At 44.9% G+C, this 23,162-nt stretch overlaps 1 protein-coding gene across 4 annotated transcripts in view; it reads right to left on the bottom strand.

The window, feature by feature from the left end:
* The window catches only part of ints6 (integrator complex subunit 6), a 202,364-nt gene that overhangs the window by 152,112 nt on the left and 27,090 nt on the right, over window positions 1-23,162 (bottom strand). For all 4 annotated transcript variants that reach the window (XR_011948714.1, XR_011948713.1, XM_072514208.1 and 1 more), the window contains exon 4: window positions 933-1,022. Coding sequence is in view for 2 of the 4 variants with exons in the window: in XM_072514208.1 (XP_072370309.1) it covers window positions 933-1,022 (90 nt within the window). In the remaining 2 variants the exon portion in view is untranslated. The remainder of the gene's footprint in view (window positions 1-932; window positions 1,023-23,162) is intronic.

The raw sequence follows: 23,162 nt of genomic DNA, 5'->3' as shown, positions 1-23,162 counted from the left end.
CAATCATGGCCAGGAGCGCGGCAGCAGCTCTGATGGGTTTTTGCTGGCACTGGGTCAGGCTGGGCACAGCGGAGTGATGTCATTGGTTTTCTGCACATGTGCAGACCAGTGGGCATGTGCAGACCGGTATCGACGGCCATCGTGCTTTGGCAGGAGACACAGTGAACATTAAATTACTAAGTCAAGTCACAGACACAAAATATTAGATGTACCATACACACTAACTAAATTACTAAGCAAGTATCTTCAAATGCTCGGATTAGGCTGTGATATCATATCTCTTCCCAACACTCTTATTGGTAATGTTAATAACAGGATAATTGGTGCATTTTTGGTCTTCCAAGCAATTTTTCTAGGTTCCCAAGATTTACTCCTCGTCTTCAGCCAGGCATATCTCAAAAATACATTTTTGATCAAAGCATTTCTTCACTATACCACTCATAGGGCCACCACTCAAGTAAACTCAAAAAAATGCACTCCGCGTTAAGAGGTATACTGAATTACCTCAAGAGACGGTGGCACAGTGGTTAGCAATGCTGCCTCAATGTGCAGGGTTGCAGGGACAGGGTGGGGAGTGGGCCCAGGTAGAGTGCTCTTTCAGAGGTCAGTGCAGACTTAATGGGCTGAATGGCCTCCTTCTGCACTATAGAGATTGTATGGATCTTTAGAAATGAAATCTGTAAGCTTTTAATGCATGATTTATGTCCCAAGACGATGTCTATGATACAAACATGGGTGCAAGTGGTATGAGGAAATGGACATTCAGAATTTACTAAACAAACATTGAAGTCGATCAAGTAGCAAGTTGATCAATTAATTTAATTTAGTGCTGCCACCAGAGAACCAAAAGTACATCCATAAGCACTAATGAGGGAAAAATCTACTGCCATTATTAAAAATTGATGTGAACACGATGGCAAAAAACAACTTACCTCATCTTGTATACCACTACTGTTTGTCAATTTGTTCCCATCGGTAATGGTAACGATAATTGACGGTTCCAGAAAGAAAGGGTTTCGTCCCTGAAAACAAAATTAAATGAGGAAAGAATTGATATTTTTATCAAAGTCAGAAGCAGTTATTAATGTTCTAATCAGCATCACAGATACTAGAGTGCAAGCTAGCCATTAAAGTGGGACAGAAGCACAGAAAGGAACATTTTCACATATTATTTTTTCATAATGAACAATGCAACTCCAAGTTCAGACATTAAATCTCAACTACAACTGAGCAGCAAGACGAGATGTAAATACATTTAAACAAATGGAGACGGAATCTTCTCCTTTCACTGCTGAGCAAAGAAAGATTATATATTTGACGATTACTCGAAAGGCAATGATCAAGAAAATAGCTTCAACCCATTTGGGGCAGGGTGAAGAATATATTATAACACGAGACACCAAACAAAGTAACAAATAGATATTCTTGTACACGTATCTCCTCTTGAATCAACCTCAGCAATTCAGGTTCACTTCAGAGACATTGACTGGTCACAATCCATCTTTAAAGTAGGTTAAATGGAAAGAAAAGCTGCACAATTGGACTATAACTTTTACTTTTTAGCCAAGAAAAATTAAGTCTTGTAAGAATATTCATCAGGACATCAGGTGATCATGCCTGAACTGTGGAATATCCAGCACAGATGGAACAAAGGTGACAAGAGAATGTTTTCCTCACCCGAAAGCAAGCTTTAATTTATAATATGACAGAATTTATCTGGTGCTTTACACAATTGGGATCTTTGCTAATTACCAATGTTTACAAATTCTACCAAGTCTTACGCCTCTTCTCCAACCTCAGCAAATAAACTATGGCAATCAGCTTCAGTTGTCAATAGCATTGAAAATTCAGAGCTATTAAACACGTGCTCACATTCAACATTGCAAGATCAGGCCAACAGCAAAACATGATTGCCCCACTGACAGCATGTTGCCCCACTGACAGTATTTTGGAGACCTTGTCACCTTCGAGCCCAGTACAAAACCTTTTCCTTCAAAATCAACCAGTGAGATTTCCAGAGGTAAGTAGAAGTTCACCTTTATGGTCATTCAATTAACACCATGGTGAGGTTTTTGTAAAAACATTCTAACAGCTGCAAATTCAACTGCCATCCATCTGGTTGACAAAAGTTGACTTGGATTTGCAATCCTCTGGTTCCACTTGTGAATATGTTGACTAATTTTCATTCAACCACTCTCCTCAGATTACTTGGCATTTTGGGTGAAACTGAAGTTGCACTCAGCAGAATGCAGGCTCACCGAGCATGAGAGAGACAACACCTTATTTTGGCATTTCTAGAAGTTAAAAGATATAGCTCAAATGGAACTTAAAATGATCTGTAAGAGCGCAAGCTGAAGATATCAAAAGCAGGACAGTGTTTTTTCCGTTTCAAATGCGTTTGTTTTAAAAGGTGAAAATAACCAAAGGCGGCTCAAAGGGGCCATTTGGTCCATCAACTCTATGCTGGTGTTCATCTCCATTTGAGCAAGCTGGCATTTATTGCCCAGCCCTAATGACCCTTGAACTAAGTGGCTTGCTGGGCCATCTCAGAGGCATTTGAGAATCAAAGTCTGGGTAAGTACCATGGCAAAGCCAGGGAAGAATGGCAGATTTCCTCCCCTAAAGAATATGAGTGAACCATATGGGTTTTTACGACATTCGACAGACAAAAGCTCATCAAAAGATGTTTAATTAATTAAAATTTCATTAACTGCAATGGTGAGATTTGAACATGGGTCCTCACAACATTCATTACCCTGGGTCTCTGGATTACTAGTCCAGTGACAATACTACTGCACCGCTGCCTCCCCTATTTGACACATTTGTAATTATTCTAACCATTCTTTCTAATTTTTTCCCTTACTCTCTTTAAAATGAAACTGGTACAGAAAACATTCAACAAGATGGAAATGTCATTGACATTCAAACAGCAGACTGTTTAACAAGAGATCTGAAAGTTCAATTCGGTTTCAACAGAGGTCGTATTTAGAGCATGCAGAATTGCGCATAGGCAGACTGGGAATTGACATAGCACGAGCTGTGTGTACTGGAATATGTTGCGACCAAAGCATAGACATATACTATTTGGAAGTCTTGAGAACAGGCAATTAATCTGACAAGATTTAAGGCTCTCAAAGGCAGAAGCTGCACTGTTGGCAGTTCCACCCCGCTCCAGCGGCTCAGTCTCCAGCCCCAGTGTTCAAACTCCATTCTGGGACTTTTGCGCCACAGTGGTAGCGTTTACACAGATCAAATTTTTTAAAACAGTAATTCTGAAGTTCCTTGACCTGAAACATTGGGTGGAATTTTCTGGAAAAATGGCAGTGTAAATCAATGTGTTTCGGCTAGGTTCTCTCTCCAGATCTCTGCCACTTGATCAAAAATGCAGGGTGTGTGTTTTGCGTAGTCACTCTGTCGAAGGGGAGGGGCAGCACTGTGGCACAGTGGTTAACACTGCTGTCTCAGGGCGCCATGAACCCGGGTTCAATCTCAGCCCCGGGTCACTGGCCGTGTGGAGTTGGCATATTTAAATTAATCCAGTCCACATCCTCGCTGGGCATAAACCTGAAAGCACGGGGTCGGATAAGATCTCAACCTGAGATTTATCACGCAAATCCCATTATGGCCCTCTCGCGAGAGTTAGCAACCATAATGGGATTTGCACCTGTGGTAAAAAGGCCAGGCAAATCCCCCCTTTAACTCCTGTTTCTCTCTCACAGACGCTGCCAGACCAGCCAAGTATTTCCATTTCAGAGTAGCATTTTGCTTTTTGTTGAAATGAAAAGGAAAAATGAAAATCGCTTGTTGTCACAAGTAGGCTTCAAATGAAGTTGCGGTGAAGAGCCCCTAGTCACCACATTCCGGCGCCTGTTCATGGAGGCTGATACGGGAATTGAACCTGTGCTGCTGGCCTGCCTGGGTCTGCTTTAAAAGCCAACTATTTAGCCCACCGTGCTAAATCAGCCCCGGTTGAGTTATTAATATCTAGGAATGTCTTTTTGGGGGATATCTTAGATGTTTTATGAAAAGTAAACTTATGTGCAAGGATACGGACCTGCAATATCCGGTCCTAACAAGTCCAAAAAATTAGACACGGGTTTTAGGGATGTTTTGGGGATCAATTTTCCACCGCACTGCCCATTTTTCTGATATCAGTAAGTTAGTGTCCTATTTATGTTTGGCACAACTGTGGCATTTTGTAATTTACAGTTATATTTTTGAGCCAAATATATTTTTGAGATCAAATATTTTGATTGACCACCATACACGCATTTTCAATTGCAAAAGCTTATTGGTCCATTTTGCAAGATTAACATTCAAGATGACCCCATAACAGTATAGACGATTCCAGCCCCTGCCCCCAAAACTCAACAAATAACATGCATTCACAGAATGCCTTTAACATACAAAAATATCCCAAGGCGCGTCACAGGAGTATAATCAAACAAAGTGACACCAAGTTAACAAAAAGGATATTAGATGGGGTGAATAAATGGATAGACTTGAGAGAAGACCTTAAAAGGAGGAGAGGTGGGAAAAGCTGAGGGAATGCCACACCTTGGGTCTAGATGGTTAAAAGGTGTGCCTGCCAATGTAAGGAAAACAAAGTGGGAAATATGAAAGAAATCAGAATTGGTCAAAACCACAATTCTGGAATCACACGTGATTGTGTAGTCGACCGTCGACATGATTTTTAAAATCCCAATAAAGAGTTGTACTGGCATTTCGATGAGAGACTGCGCGAAGGATCACACGCATGCTGGGGGGAAATGAGAGCACGGGGCCTTCATGCGGGACCCTCCGTCTTCCAGCAGCAGCCGTCGCTAAGGAAACCAGTCGATACAGCGAGCGCTGAATAGCGATACGTTCAGGGAAGAATGCATTGTCAATCAGCTCCCCCCCCCCCCCAGACAAGGTCAGCCAGCCCTTTACAGAGAGCTCCCTCAATATTTTTTTCTTCCCCACCCCCCTCGCCCAATAAAATTGCACCTCTCACTTAAATTACTCTCTTTGAGTATGGTGTGTGGGATTTGTCCAAGGGCTGCAGTGGATTTCGTATTTCAACGTGAAAAATTGGATTGCTCTATTCAAGCGGATTCTCCGTCTGAAATATGGAAAATCCGTGCTAGTTGGCAGTGCTGTAATCCCCTTTTCGAGCACTTGTGCTATGGCGTTTCAAGTGCTTATCTAAAAGCTTCTCAAATGTTGAGGGTTCCCACCTCTACCACCCTATCAGGCAGCGAGTTCCAGATTTCCACCACCATCTGGGTGAAAAGGTTGTTCCTCAAATCCCCTCTAAATCTCCTGCCCCTTACCTTAAATCTATACTATACAAAATGTCTGAAATGATGCCCCAAGTTGAGAAGCCATTCACATAAGGGAGTCCTGTCAGATCACAGTTACATTTGATTCTTTGCAGATAATTCATTTATTTGTCCATTTTTAGTTTTACGGGAATGGTCTACCATTTGAAACTAACAGTATCAGTGCTAGTGAGCTCTCATCATAAAACAACAATGGTTAGCACTGCTGACTACAGTCCTGAGGACCCAAATTCGATCCCGGCCCCGGGTCACTGTCTGTGTGGAGTTTGCACATTCTCCTCGTGTCTGTGTTATCACCCCCACAACCCAAAGATGAGCAGGGTAGGTGGATTGGCCACGCTAAATTGCCCTTTAATTGGAAAAAAAAGAATTGGGTACACTTCAAAAAAAAATTTAAATCATAAACAACAAAAAGATTGATTGTGCACCAGTCAGTGAGCTATTATCGACTGCAGTGGTGGGGCCCGCAACACCATGACAAACATGCTGGAGTATCCCATGCATCAATTACTTTACTCAGCAACATCTAACAGGATGTTCCTCGTTTTCTTGGCCTTAATGTGTTTGTCTATCTCACAGCTAATGTAGGTACTATTGCAATCATTCCTCAAAAGCAATTAGGGATGGAAAATAAACACTGACCTTGCCAGCAATACCCACATCCCATGAACGAATATAAAAAAATATGCTTCATGAGCAATTTGGCCAATCATAATGTAAAGTTTAGGCAATTGGCATTTTATGCAACTATCAGGGTCAATCATTTTCAATGAACGATTATGTTTTGCATATTTTTAAAAAGCAGCAAATTCATGTTTATCAATTTTAATTTAATGCATACAATGTAATGGATGACGAGTGGTATGGGTATACTTTGTGGTTAATAATAATAATAATCTTTATTAGTGTCACAAGTAGGCTTACATTAACACTGCAATGAAGTTACTGTGAAAATCCCCTAGTCGCCACACTCCGGTGCCTGTTCGGGTACACAGAGGGAGAATTCAGAATGTCAAAATTACCTAACAGCATGTCTTTCGGTACTTGTGGGAGGAAACCGGAGCACCCGGAGGAAACCCACGCAGCCACTGGGAGAACGAGCAGACAGCGACCCTAGCCGGGAATCGAACCTGGGACCCTGGAGCTGTGAAGCATTAGTGCTACCTATTGTGCTATACAGTCTTTATGGAACCATCTGTTCAGCCTATAAAACTCAATGAAATACATTAACCCTTGTATACTCATGTATATTTACTTTGGCATAAGAAAGTCTCAGCTTCCAGCAGTAATTTCTATTTGATGTGCAAACTCATTAACAAAATGACAACTTGAGTAGAATCATAGAATCCCCACAGCGCAGGAGGTCATTCGGCCCACTTAGTCCACACCGAGCCTCTGAAATAACACCCCACCCAAATTCACTCCCCCACCCTATCCCAACAAACCCCCAACCAATCCTACACATCTTTTTTGGACACTAAAGGGCAACTTAGCACCTAACCTGCACATCTTTGGATTGTGGGAGGAAACTGGAGCACCCGGAGGAATCCCATGCAGATGCCGGGAGAAAGTGTAAATACGCACAGTAATCCAGGCTGGAATTGAATCCGGGTCCCTGGCGCTGTGAGGTTGCAGTGTTAACCACTTTTGCCACTTTGCCCCCTGACCCGTGCCAAGTAATTAAAGTTATTATTTTAAATGCACTGATTGCATTATTTCAAATAAAGTTAAGATTGGGGGTCCCTAGAAATGCATCAGTTTTTCAGGGGTTGCTGGCCCCCTTTCCCCACTGAAAGGTTTGAACTGGTCAGGAGAGTTTAGAATTGGGTGTGCTGTTACCGCAGAACAACCAAGCACAGTTACTTGTGAATTCATTTATATGGTTGCCCTCACAACAACGGCCTAGAGACATCCCAGCATCCAAAATGTCCAAAATGTGAAAAAGAAACAAAGTCCAAATAGGACAGAGACATTAACAGTGTACACAATCCGCTCCTGCAGCCCTGGCCCAGCCTGCTCCTGCAGCCCTGGCCCAGCCCGCTCCTGTAGCCCTGGCCCAGCCCGCTCCTGCAGCCCTGGCCCAGCCCGCTCCTGCAGCCCTGGCCCAGCCCGCTCCTGCAGCCCTGGCCCAGCCCGCTCCTGCAGCCCTGGCCCAGCCCGCTCCCAGGCTGGATACAGTTTGCTACTTTGCCAATATGAGATCAAATACAAAGAGTAGGAAACCTTAAGCAGGGGAAAAGAAACAAGCACAATGCCTAAAATCTCAGTATCTAGGCAAATAAGGGACTAAAAGGCTACATACACACAACCTGCCCATTAGATCATATTTTCACATGACTGCTCAATGTATAGGTTCCTAAGAAGCCATCAAATTTGGCTTCAGTCTTGCAAGGTACAGAATGAGGAATGCAAACTCCCCATGTTCACTTTATCCAAATCACTCAATTGAAAAAACGTCAAATTCTGTGTGTTCTAACAACTCTTCCAAAGTTGACTAAAACAAACTGAATGGATGGTAACCAGTAGACTGATGAAAGTTACATCCAAGACTTAAGACAGGTTACTTTGAACACTTAATAAATCATTTAACTTTAGATGAAAAATGCTTTCCATTTACTACTGCGCTCAAGGAGTCACTAAGAATCGTTGTCCATGTTATTTTTGTTCAGCCTTCATTGGACAGTGTAAGGGTCCTTCCTGTGTATTCCCTTATTTCCCCTTTCTTTTATTTTGCGGTTATCATTTTGATCCGGGGTGATTAATGGACACGCATCTTTAAGTCAAGCAGCAGAGAGAATGAGGAATTCTGAAGTTACAGGAGAGAACACTCTGCTAGTTTGAACAGGAGGTTCAGACTTTTTGGCACAAGAGAGAGATGGGGTTGGAGTCAGTTTGATTGATTGGCTGGGGGCCAATGAATTGGCAAAACGACTGTACTCTGACCGGCAACAGGTGGTGATTGGATCCCGTTCCAGTGCAATGGAATTTCAGAGTCCCAAGTTTTCAGAGTCCCAAGGAGCTCAGGTGGACGCCTGGAAGTACAGGGACAAGGACTCTCTCTCCCGCTCTCTTCCGGGTTTTCTCCAGAAAGGCGAAGTGTGCTCTATTTCAGGAACTGCAATGAACCTGAATGAATGTATCCACAGGAAAACCATTACAGGCTGCAAACAAAGATCAGGACCCACCCTCTCACTCCAGAAATGCTGTGAACAACTATTCCCTTAACACTGCATACTCTCACCGTCTCCCAGGCTCGAAAAGAAGCAGTCACTCCAGGAAGCGTGGAAAACGTGCAGGCCTGCAGGTGAGAGTGAAACAACGCGGCCCCAAAGCCCCTCTGCCCAGCTTACCCCGAGCTAATGTCCAATCGCTAGAAAACAAGCTGGACGAACGTAAAGCCAGACTCACTTTTCAAAGAGAACTAACCGACTGCTGTGTGCTCTGTTTCACTGAGACTGCTTCACCAGACTGTGCCCTACAACCAGAGGGCTTCTCAATCCACCGAATGGACCGTACGGCAGCCTCGGGCAAGGTTAGGGGAGGTGGGGCCTGCCTCCTAATCAACACCTCCTGGTGCCTAGATGTAGCAACACTGGCGAGTTTCTGCTCCCCAATCTAGAATACTTGACACTAAAATGCCACCCCTACTACCTTCCGCGGGAGTTCAGCTCCGGTATCCTGACGGCAGTTTACATCCCACCTCCTGCGAACGTGAAAATCGCACTGGACGAAATATTCACCACCACAAATAGCATTGAAACAAAACATCCCGAGGCCTTGCTCATTGTAGCTGGGGACTTCAATCAGACCAAGCTCACGAGCGTACTACCAAGTTACCAACACGTCACCTGTTCTACCAGAGGCCCAACATCCTGGGCCACTGCTACACAAATATCAAACATGCCTACCGCTCTATCGCCCGCCCACACTTTGGCAGATCTGACCATAAGGCTGTGCTCCTGCTCCCGGCTTATAAGCAAAAACTGAAGCGGGAGAATCCGTCAAAGAAAGTTGTGCACTGTTGGTCGAAGGAATCGGATGATCTCCTACGGGACTGCTTAGAGTCAGTGGACTGGTCAGTATTTAAAAACTCTGCGACCAGCCAGAACGAGTACGCCACAACAGTAATTGACTTCATTAGTAAGTGTGTAGAAGACTGAGTGCCAAAGAAGCAAATCCACGTGTTTCCCAACCGGAAACCCTGGATGAACAGGGATATCCACTGCTTGCTGAAGTCTAGGTCTGAGGCATTCAAGTCAGGCGACCCTGACCTCTACAAGAAAGCCAGATATGATCTAACAAAATCCATCAAAGATGCCAAAAGACAGTACCGGGCCAAGCTCGAGTCCCAGGCTAGCCACACGGACCCCCGACGTCTATGACAAGGTTTGCAAGACATAGCAGGCTACAAGATGAAGGAATGTAAAATGCCGGCTCCAATGCACCCCTCCCTGATGAGCTCAATGCATTCCATGCACGCTTTGAGCAAGAGGTCAGCGAGAGCGAGCCCTCCACCCCAGAAGCCGCAGATGAACCTGTATCTGAGATCACCATTGCAGACGTCAGAGCAGCCTTCTCAAAGGTCAACCCTCGGAAAGCCACTGGCCCGGATGGGGTACCCGGACGAGCACTCAGGTCTTGCGTGGATCAGCTGGCGGGGGTATTCGCAGACATCTTCAACCTCTCTTTACAACAATGAGGTTCCGATCTGCTTCAAGAAGACGACCATCATCTCTGTACCAAAAAAATGTCAAGCAGCGTGCCTTAATGACTATCGTCCAGTGGCTCTGACATCCATCATCATGAAGTGCTTCGAAAGGTTAGTCATGGCACAAATCAACTCCAGCTTCCCGGATTGCCTTGATCCACTACAATTCACCTCCCGCTGCAACAGGTCCACAGCAGACGCCATCTCCATGGCCCTGCACTCTACCCTGGAACACCTAGATAACAAAGACACCCATGTCAGAATCCTATTTATCGACTACAGCTCGGCCTTCAACACCACCACTCTGAAAAAAACTCAGCTCCAAGCTCCGTGGCCTTGGCCTCGGCTTCTCCCTCTGCGACTAGATCCTGAACACATACATGGCCAAAATGTTGGAGCAGTTGATGGGTGAGGGATCCTTTGACCAACCCCTGGAGGTTGACCGAGCGCACAGGGTGCTGATGAGGAGGCTGCAAGCAGACGAGCCGCCAAGGGCGATGGCGGTGCGGTTGCGCCGCCTTCTGGATAAGAAGATACTTCGGTGGGCGAGGCAGATGAGGAAGTGCACCTGGGAACGTGAAGGAAACCTATTTCTGATAGGTAAAAGGATCATTGCTTCGCCATTTTGTTATAAATATTAAAGCCCAGTTCAAAAATCATTTTAAAAAGGATTCCATCATAGCACTGCACAAATTATCAAACATAACCTCAGTTTGCAGAAACACAGCTTGCAGAAATAAAAGCATAGCATTTGAAACATTTGCAGTCGAACTAGAAGCAAATGCAACATTTCTACTGAAGGTCAAATTGACATTACAGTTCATATGAACTCTCCATTGTTCAAAAGAAAGGAGTTGCAGAGATTTCAGAACATACCAAGTCAATGATAAGAGCAGAGTTTGCATTCCAATACACATTTAAGAATTCCACATGCAACATTTATATTAACTTTAAAGTTCAACAAAATAATGTTGCACATTGAAGACTGGCAACCCAATCATCGAATGAAATGTATTGGAAACTCACCCAAACCAATCAGCATGTTACAGGGGTAGGGACAGATTGACTCAGATTGATAAGAAATTCATTAAAAAAATACAGGTCCGGGCAGCCATTTTCTGTTCCGGAATCACTCTATGCTATATGCTTGATTATCTACTATCTTTATTTTGTATTTCTACTCTAACTCTGCGCAAGCTGTTTTGCTTTGAGCAAGAAACCATTACTGTATTTTCAAAGTTCAATTCGTTTGTAACATAGTACAGTGCAGGAGGCCATTCGGCCCATCAGGTCTGCATCGACCTACTTAAGCCCTCATTTCCACCCTATTCCCGTAACCCAATAACCCCATCTAACCTTTTTGGTCACGAAGGGCAATTTATCATGGCGAATCCACCTAACCTGCAAGTCTTTGGACTGTGGGAGGAAACCCACGCAGACACGGGGAGAACGTGCAAACTCCGCACAGACAGTGACCCAGCGGGGAATCGAACCTGGGACCCTGGCGCTGTGAAGCCACAGTGCTATCCACTTGTGCTACCGTGCTGCCCTTAAACCTACTAAGTTTAATTATCTCGGTAAAGCCTTCTGCAGGGGCTTTCTTGAGAACATTTGACTTGTAACCACAAGATGATTTCAAATGCTCAATTATAATCAATAGACACTCAATAAAGATTTCATTTCGCATCCGAGACTTGTAGTGCAAATTTCTACTTAGTTCGGTGTATACGAGACTACACTTAACCATGGGTAGATTTCATCAGAAGGGAACGAGCTGCGGGTGTATCAGGACTTGGGTGCAAAACTGGCAAGGAGGAGGGCCAGGTTTAATCGGGTCAAGGCTGCCCTCTTGAAGAGGGTGGTGAAGTTTGGGTTGCAGTACCCGGCCCGCCTCTGGGTGACTTTCCAGAAGCATGAGTATTAGCCAGAAGAGGCGATGGAGTTCATGAAGGACAATGGACTGGCAGGAGGAGGGTATTGAGGAATTTGTGTGAGTGTTTCTTTGTTTGTTCTCTGAAAACTTTTCCCCTTGGAGTGTTTATTTTGTTTTGATGGCGTGGTTTTGAGGGCAGGACTATCATTGGGGAACATCAAGGGTGAGTGCACCTTTTGCTGCTTTTTGGGGGAGTGTAGACTGGGGGTGGGGGGGGGGGCAGAGATAGCTGGGCAGGCTTGTTAATGTGAGTATAGTGGGGGCTGTCAGGAGATAGGCACAGGGAGGCAAATGGGGCTGATATTTTTTTGGGGGAGGGTTGCTGACAAGGATGTGGTTGATGTGGCGCAGCTGGCAACGGATCGATGACAGTGGACATCCGAGGGTGGGCCTGAAGGGTCACGGGACAATGGCTGGGGCTGGCCCAAAAAGCGGTATGGTTGATCGGCAGGGGAGGGGGCGGGGAGCCTCCCGTGAGGGGGCTGAATGCGCCTGTCAAACGGTCGGTTTTGTTCGCGAACCTGAGCTGTCGTTAGGCAGACAAGGCCTTTTTGTAGGAGACACACTTACAGATAGGGGACCAGATAAGCTTGAGGAAAGGATAGGTGGGGCAGGTGACTCGACTGGATATGACGACGTGGAGGGTTGTGGTGCTGGTGAATAAGCGGGTGGCGTTCAAGATGGGAAACATTGTGGCAGATTCAAGGAGGGGGGGGAAAAAGGAGGTTTGTGATGGTGAGTGGGAAGCTGGAGAGGATGCCGGTGGTCCTGGTAAATGTTTATGCCCCAAACTGCGATGATGTAGACATCATGGGGGGAGGGTGGTCAGCTCCTGTAGTGGAGGTCGGATGTGGGGTTGTTGGTGGATGAGGAGGAGTGCGAGCAGGTGAGGGCAGCCATCTGGAGGTATGTGGAGCTAAATGTTACAGGGGAGATCACAGCTACCACGCTGTGGGAGACACTCAAGGCAGTGGTCGGAGGGAATTTATCTCAATTCAGACGCATGGGGAGAAGGCGGAATGGGTGGCGATGGCAAGGCTGGTAGATGAGATCCTGTGGGTGGACAGAAGATATTCAAGACCGGAGACAGGGTTGTTGAAGGCGAGGCAAAGGCTCCAGATGGAGTTCGGACTAGTGTCCACGGGGAAGGCGGTGGGGCAGTTATGGAGGGCCAGTACAATGAGAAGGCGAGCAGGGTGCTGGCCCACCAGTTGAGGAAGCAAGAGGCGGCAAGGGAGATCAGCAGAGTAAAGGACAAGATGGGAAGGATGGTGTTGGACCCGAAGGGGGTGAATGGTGTATTTGAGGTGTTTTATAGGAGATTATATGAATCGGAACTGCTGGTTGAAGGGAGGAGGGGTGAACCTGGAAGTGAAAGAGAATCGGGTGGTTCCTGGATGGGTTACAGTGTCCCAGGGTGCATGAGGAGTTGGTATAGAGATTGGGGGCCCCAATTGGGCTGAGGGAGGTGATGGGAGAATATGGGGGCAATGAAGGCATGGAAAGCCCCGGGCCTGAATGAGGTTCTGGTGGAGTTCGATAAAATGTCTGTGGGGGACCTGGGGCCACTGCTGGTGAGGGCATACAATGAGGCTATGGTGAGGGGTGGGGGAACTCCCCCTTATCCTGTAGTAGGCACCATCTCCCTGATATTGAAAAAGGACAAGAATCCAGAGCAGTGTGGGTCGTGCCGCCCGATATCGCGATTGAATACAGACGCCAAGTTGTTGGCGAAGGTGCTAGCTTCGCGAATTGAAGATTGCGTCCCGGGGATGATAGGCAAGGACCAAACCGGGTTTGTGAAAGGGAGGCAGCTGTCAACTAACGTGAGGAGGCTACTCAATGGAATTATGATGCCGCCGGAGGGGCAGGAGGTGGAGGTGGTAGTGGCACTGGACGCGGGGAAGGCGTTCGACTGGGTGGAGTGGGAATACCTGTGGGAGGTGATGGGGTAGTTCGGCTTCGGGCAGGGGTTTGGAGGCTGGGTCTGGTTGCTGCACAAGGCACTAGAGGCATGTGTGCGGACAAACCGAGTGAGTTTGGGATATTTTGGGCTGCATCAGGGGACGATGCAGGGTGCCCACTCTCCCTGTTGCTCTTTCACTTGGCAATAGAGCCACTTGCAATGGCGGTTAGGGTGTTGTAGGATTAGAAGCGGATTGGGCGGGGAGACGCCGAGCACAGGGACTCTGTACGCAGACGACCTGCTGTTATACATTTCTGACCTACTGGGTGGCATTGGGAGCATTATTGGGATTTTGGCAGGTTCTCTGGGTACAGGTTGAACATGGGAAAAGAGCGAGGTGTTTCCCATTGAGGCCGGAGGGCAGGAGAGGAGAAATGGGGAGCAGCCATTTAAGGTAGTGGGGGTGAGCTTTAGATACCTGGGCATTCAGGTGACGTGGGGTTGGGCACTGCTGCACAAGTTGAATTTGACCCGTTGGTGGAGCAGATGAAAGCGGACTTTAGGAGGTGCGATGTGCTGCCGCTGGGGGGATGGGGGCAGACAGTAAAAATGATGATGCTGCCAAGGTTTCTGTTCATATTTCAGAACCACCCAATCTTTGTCCCGAAGGCTTTCTTGAGAAAGGTCAACGTGCTGATCTATGGGTTTGTGAGGACGGTAATACCCCACGGGTTAGGAGTTTTTTTTTTGGAGAGGGGGCGAGGGGGGGGAGCTGGCATTACCGAATATAATGAAGTACTACTGGACGGCAAACATCGCCATGGTTAGCAAATGGGGAGGGGGTGGTGGAGTCGGCGTGGGGGCAGGTGCAAGTGGCTTCTTGTAAGGGAACGAGTTTAAGGGCGTTGTTAACAGCGTCTCTGCCATTCTCACCTCCGTGAGCCCAGTGATGGTGTCGGCCTTGAGGTTGTGGGGGCAGTGGAAGCAGCATCGGCGTGGGCACCGATTTGTGACAACAATATATTTGCACCGGGGGGGCTGGACGGGAGGTTTCAGGGGGGCAGCAGGCAGGGATCGAGGAATTCGGAGACCTGTTTATAGGGGACAGTTTTGCGAGGACCTGGAGGAAGAATATGAGTTGCCATGGGGGAATGGTTTCAAGTACCTGCAAATCTGGGATTTCATGAGAGAGGTGCCGTCTTTTCCTGGGCTACCGCCCATGGGGTTGGAGGATAAGGTACTGTCGAAGGAGGAGATAGGAGAGAAGGTGTCCAAGGTCTACAAGGAGTTGATGGATTGAGAGGAGGTCCCGGTGGGGGATATAAAGCGCTAGTGTGAGGAGCTGGGAGGCGAGATGGTGGCCGGGACATGGGTTGAGGCCCTGTAACGGGTGAATGCATCCTCATCGTGTGCGAGGCTAAGCCTCATTGAGTTTAAGGTAATCCATAGAACACATATGATGGTAGAGCAGATGGGTAGGTTTTTGGGGGAGTAGAGGATAGGTGTGGGCATTGCTCGGAGGCCCGCAACACACGTCCAAACGTTCTGGGTATGCCTGAAGCTAAAGGGGTTCTAGCAGGGGTTTGAGGGCGTAATGTCCAAGGTGCTGGGATGAAAATGGCCCCGAGTCCAGAGGTAGCGATATTCGGGATGTCGGAAGACCCGGGTGTCCAGGGGGTTAGAGAGGCCGATGTTTTGGCCTTTGCCTCCCTGATGACCCGGAGGCAGATCCTGTTTGGATGGAGGGACTAGGAGCCACCAAAAGCAGAGGTGTGGGTGAGTGACCTGATGGAATTCCTGAGGCTGGAGAAGGTCAAATTCGTCCTGAGGTGGTCGGTTGGTGGTTCACCTTGAGATGGAAGCCGTTCATTGACTTCTTTAAGGAGCAGCAAGGGAGGGGGGGGTTGCGAGAAAGAGTGGCTGTTGGTTATTTATAATGTTGTACGATCTTTATTCTGCTTTGGTTTGTTTTTATGAAAATGACTGAATAAAATATTTTTTTTAAAAAAAGATAATATCTAATAGAGAACCATATTGTGAGAACTCGAAGACCCTAGGAAAGAGGAGTCTGAATCTAATAGTTATAACAGTGACGAAGAGTCAAGCAAGTGTTCGGAATCAGATTTTGGTTCTGATTATGAGGTAATGATGAACAACTGGTACCGAATAGACCCATCACTAACTGATCATGAACAGATGGCAAGTAATTCTTCCAAAGCTAGGAAAGAAGACAGCAAATCAGAAGCAGAAAGTGAATTGGACTTTTCTAAAAGTAACTTATTACTGCCTCTTGTAGTAAACCCATTGCCATTCACTTCAGGTGCAAACATTTCCCACAGCATGCCTGTTTTGAAGGAAAAGAGACATGATAGCAAGGCATCAGTTATTCAGGATGAGGGCAGCAAGGACTGTGAAGTGACACCAAACAAACAGCTGACAACTCACATATTTTTAAAGGTCCATAGTGCCTCTGCAAGGTGAAGGAAACAAATAGCAACGGAGATTTTAAAAAATCAGTAATCAATTCCTTTTAAAAATTAAGAGGAAGGTGGATGGAGACCCATGGAGTGATCTTGCCACCACATGTTAAACAAAAAACCAGAAAGCCAATAATGTGCCATCCTCTGATTCTGAAAGTAATGAACAGTTGAAACATTGAAAATGTTTCAGTCTGTATTATTAATGGGACAAAAGGGTTGTGATTACAAAGACTCCGATGAAGTAGAAACTGTAAAACAAAGAATGGTGCATGTAAAGCCAACCAACTCTGCGAAGATTGAACCCTCAGCTGTACCTGTCACTGAAAGTAGCCATGTGAAGCAAAAGAGAGAATGTAAAGCTGAAGAGGCTGAAGGGTCTTTACTGATTAAAAATGAACCAAATATTTCCCTCAACGTTGGCAATACTGCTTGCAATTTGGCTGCAGTAAATCCTTGAAATTTGGATAAACATTCGTTGGACAATCAGGAAAGGCTGGTTGTATTACCCAAGAGACAGAAGGAGACAGAAATGCAGAAGAAACTCATTCAGAGAGTCCTCTCTAATTTGGACAGTCAGGAACCTGACAAAGGGAAACAAGTTGACTTTGATTTTGAAGAGAGTAAAAACAGCACTGTTTTGAAGATATCAGAGAGAGTTCTAAAACCAAAGATGAAAACCTATCAACAGAAGCAGAACAGAGAGAAGATATAATAAGAATACTAAAAGAGTACAGACAGAGTTGTAGGGAAACACCAGGGGGCACTCTGTTAACGAGTCATGATGTAGACATAGAAAACTCTGAACCAATAAAGCCACATAAGTTTCTATTAAAACTTCAGAGACTGGCTCAGTTAGAGACTGAAATACAGTGCATGTTGGATATGTTGTAGAAACAAGCAAAACGTTATGGTCCACAGAACGGCAGGTAGAGTTTGTGAGACTGAAGGCCATGTTGGTGAGCGAACTGGTGCTGGCCGCCCTGGATTTTTCAGACCATTTAAAATGGCCAGAGGTGCCAGTGATCTGGGGGTTGGGGTAGTGCTACTAGTCCTTGAGCACTTTGCAGTATATGTCCGACATGACAATAAACAAAGCTTAGTTTAATCAGACCATAATCCACTTGTAGTTATAGAGAAGTTTAAAACCTGGAATGCAAGGTTATTCCTTTGGAGTTCGTTATTACAACAGTTCAATGTCAAAAATCTACACATTCCCAGAAAGATAATGTGATTGTGGGTGCTTAGTCACGGGTTTAAGGGCTGACTAGTTACCAATGTAGAGACTGGGAAGGGAACTTACATAATCGGAGTGGATTGGATGAATATGTGTTTGCAATTTATGTGTTGCATACCTCATAACGAAATGTCCGTGCACTGACATTTCATTCTTTTAGGGAGGAAGTATGCAAGGGTCCTTCCTGCTTATTTCCCCTTTCTTTTATTTTACCGTTATCATTTTTGATCCATGGGTGATTATTGGACATGTATCTTTAAGTCAAACAGCAGAGAGGAGTGAGGAATTCAGAAGTTACAGGAGAGAACACTCTGTTAGTCGGAATATGAGCTTCAGACTTTTCGGCACCAGAGAGAGAGGTAGGGTGGGACTTGAATTTGATTGATTGGGGGTCAACGAATTGGCCAAACGGCTGTACTCTGCCCAGTAACAGGTTGCGATTGTTTCACTGGAATGTTTTTTAGAGTCCCAAGGAGCTCAGTTTGATTCCAGAAAACACAGCGCCAAGGACTCGCTCTCTCCTCTGGATTTTCTCCAGAAAGGCTGAGAGTGCTGTATTTCTGAAACTACAGAGACCTGAATAAATCTACAGTAAAGCCTCGCACTGAAAGTAAGAGTTTGAAGAGGGGAACGGTGCTGGAAACAACCATCTGAAACTCTATTTTTCCCTTTGACTTAAACCCCTCTCCCCCCCCAGTGTTTGCCTGTTTAGTGTGTGGGTATACTTGGTGGGGGCCTGTTTAGTGTGTGGGTATACTTGGTGGGGGCAAGTTAAAGCAGGGAATTAAGTAGATAATTGTTAACCAGCTGTATTTGCTACATATTTAATTACAGTTCTTGTTATTAATATAAACAAGTAATTTTGTTTACATTTACAAACCTGGTGGCTGTAATTATTGGACAGCCAAGGGTCAAAGGCTTTCGCTACTTTTCGAAGAATTATTGGTTAATTCACAGGTAAAGTGGGTTGGGGATTGACTGCGCACGTGTCCTAAGTATCATAACAACGGTACTTGTGAAAATCGCAAGATCCGGGACTCGGGGAATTATATCCCATTTCTTCCCACTTTGAATTTAGCCTGTTTATTTAATTACTTTTATACATAATTACAGCTCTGCGTCGGTCTTTCAGGGTTAACTGATTATGATTACATTATACAAAATGTATGCAATTCTGCAAACGAGGAACAAAATCTACAAAACTCCACAATAACTTGCCAGCTGCGATTGGTAGCATTCTCACCCGAGTCCAAAGGTTCTCGAGTTCTATCTTCTAGAATTTGAGGGCCTGCTGCACTGCAATAGATGCTATCTTTCGGATGAAACATTAAACCAAGGCCACATCTAGACCCTCTCAAGTGGCAGTAAAAGATTTCCACAGTACCATTGTGAACAAGAGTGGAGTTATCCCCAGTGGCCTGGCCAATATTTATTCCTCAAAGTCAATCACTTCCACAGATTACCTGCTCATTATGCTGTGTGCAAATTGGTTGCCATTACAACAGTGACTACACTGCAAAAGTTATTCATCGTATATAACACTTTGGGATGCCCTGTGGTGAAAGGCACTTTATAAATACAAGTCTTTCTTATTTTTCGTTTGTGCAACAGCTTCATTCAAGGCCGTATTAGATCATTCATAACAGAAGACATAATACTCACTGCCTTGTTTGTGTTGAGCAAAATCTTTTACTTTGAATGGTAGGTAAGTGTGCTACAATGAACTCTTCTGCAACTAAGTACTGAAAAACAACCCCCTCTGACTGTAATCCAGTGATCTCTGCTGGAAAAATGCACATGTGGACTTCAAGCGAGAACAGGAATACATTCAACTCTAATATTTACACGTAAATTGCATCCTAATTCACATTGTTTGGGTTCACATGAAAAAAAATTGGCAAGACACCGTAGTTCACCATAGCAAAAAGAGGGTGGAAATACTGGGGCAAATAATTCCATAATAAACAAAAAAGTAAGCCAACTCACTTACCAAAGCCTCGGTTTAAATGACTGAAGGATCATATTTTAACAAAATTAAGGAACATTTAAGAAAATCATCTAATGTAGGTCAGTTTGATCTTTTATGGAACGTGTACCACAAAGGTTTGGATTACATCAGAAGCCACAGATTTATGTAGTTTTTTATGCTAGAACTAGTTTTTTATTTTGTTGTCCCTCTCCTCCGGAAGATAATGAATGGGCAATATGGTTGCAGAGATAACAGCAAGGCAAATCTTTCCCAAGAGATCATTCTTGTGGATAAGCCTAGTCAGCAATACCTGTGGGCTGTACATCCATTCAACTCTTGCAACCAAACCAAAACCACTTCACTCTTAAACAAAGGACAGGAGAGTGTTGTCCTGGAATTTTGTTCATTTCTTGTCTCTTCAGATTGGGTAGACAAAGCTGAACGTGCTGCTATGAAAGATGTGATCAGCTGAATCAACATGGACTAGAATTCAAACATAGGACCTTCGTGACCATCATGGATCAGTGTTCAATGATGCATTTGTCCGCAATTTAAAGCATTAGTGTGTAACTGAAACACGTGCAAATATCTATTTCACAGCAGATAAGGCAAAAACAGCAGTACAGTCACAATAGGATCATGAAGGTACCCATGGTATTAAGCACAAACAGGATTGCAGGTCATGGACGTGGAGGGGGACAGGGAGGTCCCAAAAATAAGTGACAGGTACGGAACAAAGCCAGGGGACCGGAATATGTCCCCTTAAGTGAAACTAATGAGATGGGCAGAGCTAAAGACTCTGAATTCAAGGAAGAACAGCAGACTTTAAGCAAAGCGGGCACAAGGAGCCCTGAAGACCAGAGAAGGCAGCCGGAGGTTGGTCATTCCATGTTGCAGGTCGCTAGGGCATTGGCGCCCCTTTAGATCAGTGTTCAGCTCAGAAAAGCCGAAAACCTGAAATTTTGCTTGGCAAGTGAAACTTGAGTGTACTCGGAGATTCAGGAGAAAGGAATCTCAGAAGAAAGAAATCAGCATGTCGGTCAACATTGAAGCTGTCTTAGTAGGAGCAACCTTTGGAGAGAATTCCAGATGAAATCTTCAAATGCAGAGACTGGAAACTTTTGTGAGAAAGACCAAGTTTCATTGAGATTAGTTGGCTCACAATATGACAAAACATCTGACTGGATTGTTGAGATTTGGAATCAGATTTGATCGCATCCATCATTTATTGTTTAGTGTGGTGTGTCTGACCACAATTCGCCTGTTAATTCACATATACCTCATTGTTACCCTGAATATCAGAGTACAAAATAGATATTGTAAATTGTTTCATCTTTCTGAACTTGTTGGCAAAGTTTATTTTTTGTTTGTTCAAAATATTGCAGCCTTATTCACTTAGTAAGCGTCTTAACTCTATCCACTTTAAACAAAATGTTCTTGGTCCCTAACCAGATCTTCCTCCATGATCTATTGTCTGGTTAAGGATAACATAAAGTGGGGATATCAAACCCACAGACAAATAAGAGTGCAGATATTTGCTGAGGTTAAGGTTTACAAGATTTCCATGGTGAATTTTACGATACTGACTGAAAAGAAGCTTTGTCAATTGCTGAGGCTTTTCTGGAAAGGGAAGACCCATCCCCAAATGATTTGCAACAATTTCTACGGCTTGGTTAATTGCATTTGTAGAAAATTTAGAGTTCAAAGCAGGGCTAAAAAAGCAGAAATGATTGAGAAAATAGCACAACAACGGGGGCTGGAAGAAAAAAAGTTAATCCAAATAGCAATTCTGTTTCGCTGGTGTGAATTCAGTTGCAGATGAAGCAGCTTGAGGTAGACAGCAAAATGAAAAACTTGAATAGGAAGAAAAAGAAACTGAAATGCAAAAGCTTCAAAGAGAAAAAAATTAGACAGCATGAAATGGCTAAAGAAAAACCGAGGGTACAGAGCAAAGAACAAAGAACAGTACAGCACAGGAACAGGCCCTTCGGCCCTCCAAGCCTGCACCGACCATGCTGCCTGTCTAAACTAAAATCTTCTACACTTCCGGGGTCCGTTTCCCTCTAGTCCCATCCAATTCATGTATTTGTCAAAATGCCCCTTAAACGTCACTATCGTCCCTGCTTCCACCACTTCCTCCTCCGGCAGCGAGTTCCAGGCACCCATTACCCTCTGTAAAAAAAAAAACTTGCCTCGTACATCTCCTTTAAACCTTGCCCCTCGCACCTTAAACCTATGCCCTCTAGTATTTGACCACTCTACCCTGGGAAAAAGTCTCAAACTATCCAGTCTGTCTGTGCCCGTCATAATTTTGTAGACCTCTATCAGGTCGCCCCTCAACCTTCTTTGTTCCAGTGAGAACAAGCCAAGTTTATTCAACCTCTCCTCATAGCTATTGCCCTCCATAACAGGCAACATCCTGGTAAATCTCTTCAGCACCCTCTCTGAAGCTCCACATCCTTCTGGTAGTGTGGCGACCAGAATTGAACACTATTAAAGAAAAAGTGAGTCTATTTGTTTGGATGATGAATCCAGTCTAATTCAGAGCTTTGTTATAAGAGTCTCCGGTAGCAAAAACAAGGCGGCAGATTATTATCTGAATCTGAATGGCCATAAATTAGAAGAGGGGAATGTGCAACAAGACCTGGATGGCCTCATTCACCAGTCACTGTAGGGTAAGCATGCAGGTACAGCAGGCAGTAAAAAAAGGCAAATAGTATGCTGGCCTTCATTGCAAGAGTATTAAGAGTACAGGGGCAGGGATGTCTTGCTGCAATTATACAGGGCCTTGGTGAGGCCACACTTGGAATATTGTGTGCTGCTTTGGTCTCATTATTGGAGAACAGATGTTCTTGCTCTGATGGAAGTGCAGCAAAAGTTTATCAGACTGATTCCTGGAGTGACGGGACTGATGTATGAGGAGAGATTGGTTCAGTTTGTATTTGCTGGAGTACAGAAGAATGAGGTAGGGTCTCACAGAAACCTATCAAGTTCCAACAGGACTAGACATGGTAGATGCAGGAAGGATGTTCCCGATGGTGGGCGTGTTCAGAATCAGGGGTCACAGTGGGAAGATACGAGGTAAACCATTTAGATCAATAATGAGGAGACATTTCTTCACCCAGAGAGCGGTGATCCTGTGGAATTTGTTACCACAGGAAGTAGTTGAGGCCAAAACATTGGGTGTTTTCAAGAAGCAGTTAGATATAGCATTTAGGGAGCGGCACAGTGGCACAGTGGTTAGCACTGTTGCTTCACGGCTGAGGTCCCAGGTTCGATCCCGGCCCTGGGTAACTGTCCGTGGGGAGTTGCACATTCTCCCCGTGAATGCGTGGGTCTCGCCCCACACAACCGAAAGATGTGCAAGGTAAGTAGATTGGCCACGCTAAATTGCCTCTTAATTGGAAAAAAAAAAATGGATTCTCTAAATTTATAGAAAAAAAAGATCTAGCACTTAGGGCAAAGGGAATCACAGGATATGGGGGAAAGCTGGAATAGGCTATTGAGTGGAATGATCAGCCATGATCATAATGAATGGCAGAGCAGGCTCAAATGGGCCTAATGGCCTCCTCCTGCTCCTATTTTCTATGTTTTGATATATTCCACTG

Source organism: Scyliorhinus torazame, chromosome 8, assembly GCF_047496885.1.
Source record: "Scyliorhinus torazame isolate Kashiwa2021f chromosome 8, sScyTor2.1, whole genome shotgun sequence".
NCBI classification, from domain to species: Eukaryota; Metazoa; Chordata; class Chondrichthyes; order Carcharhiniformes; family Scyliorhinidae; genus Scyliorhinus; species Scyliorhinus torazame.
The sequence above is the reverse complement of the archived record's forward strand: the minus strand, read 5'-3'. Positions and strand labels throughout refer to the sequence as shown.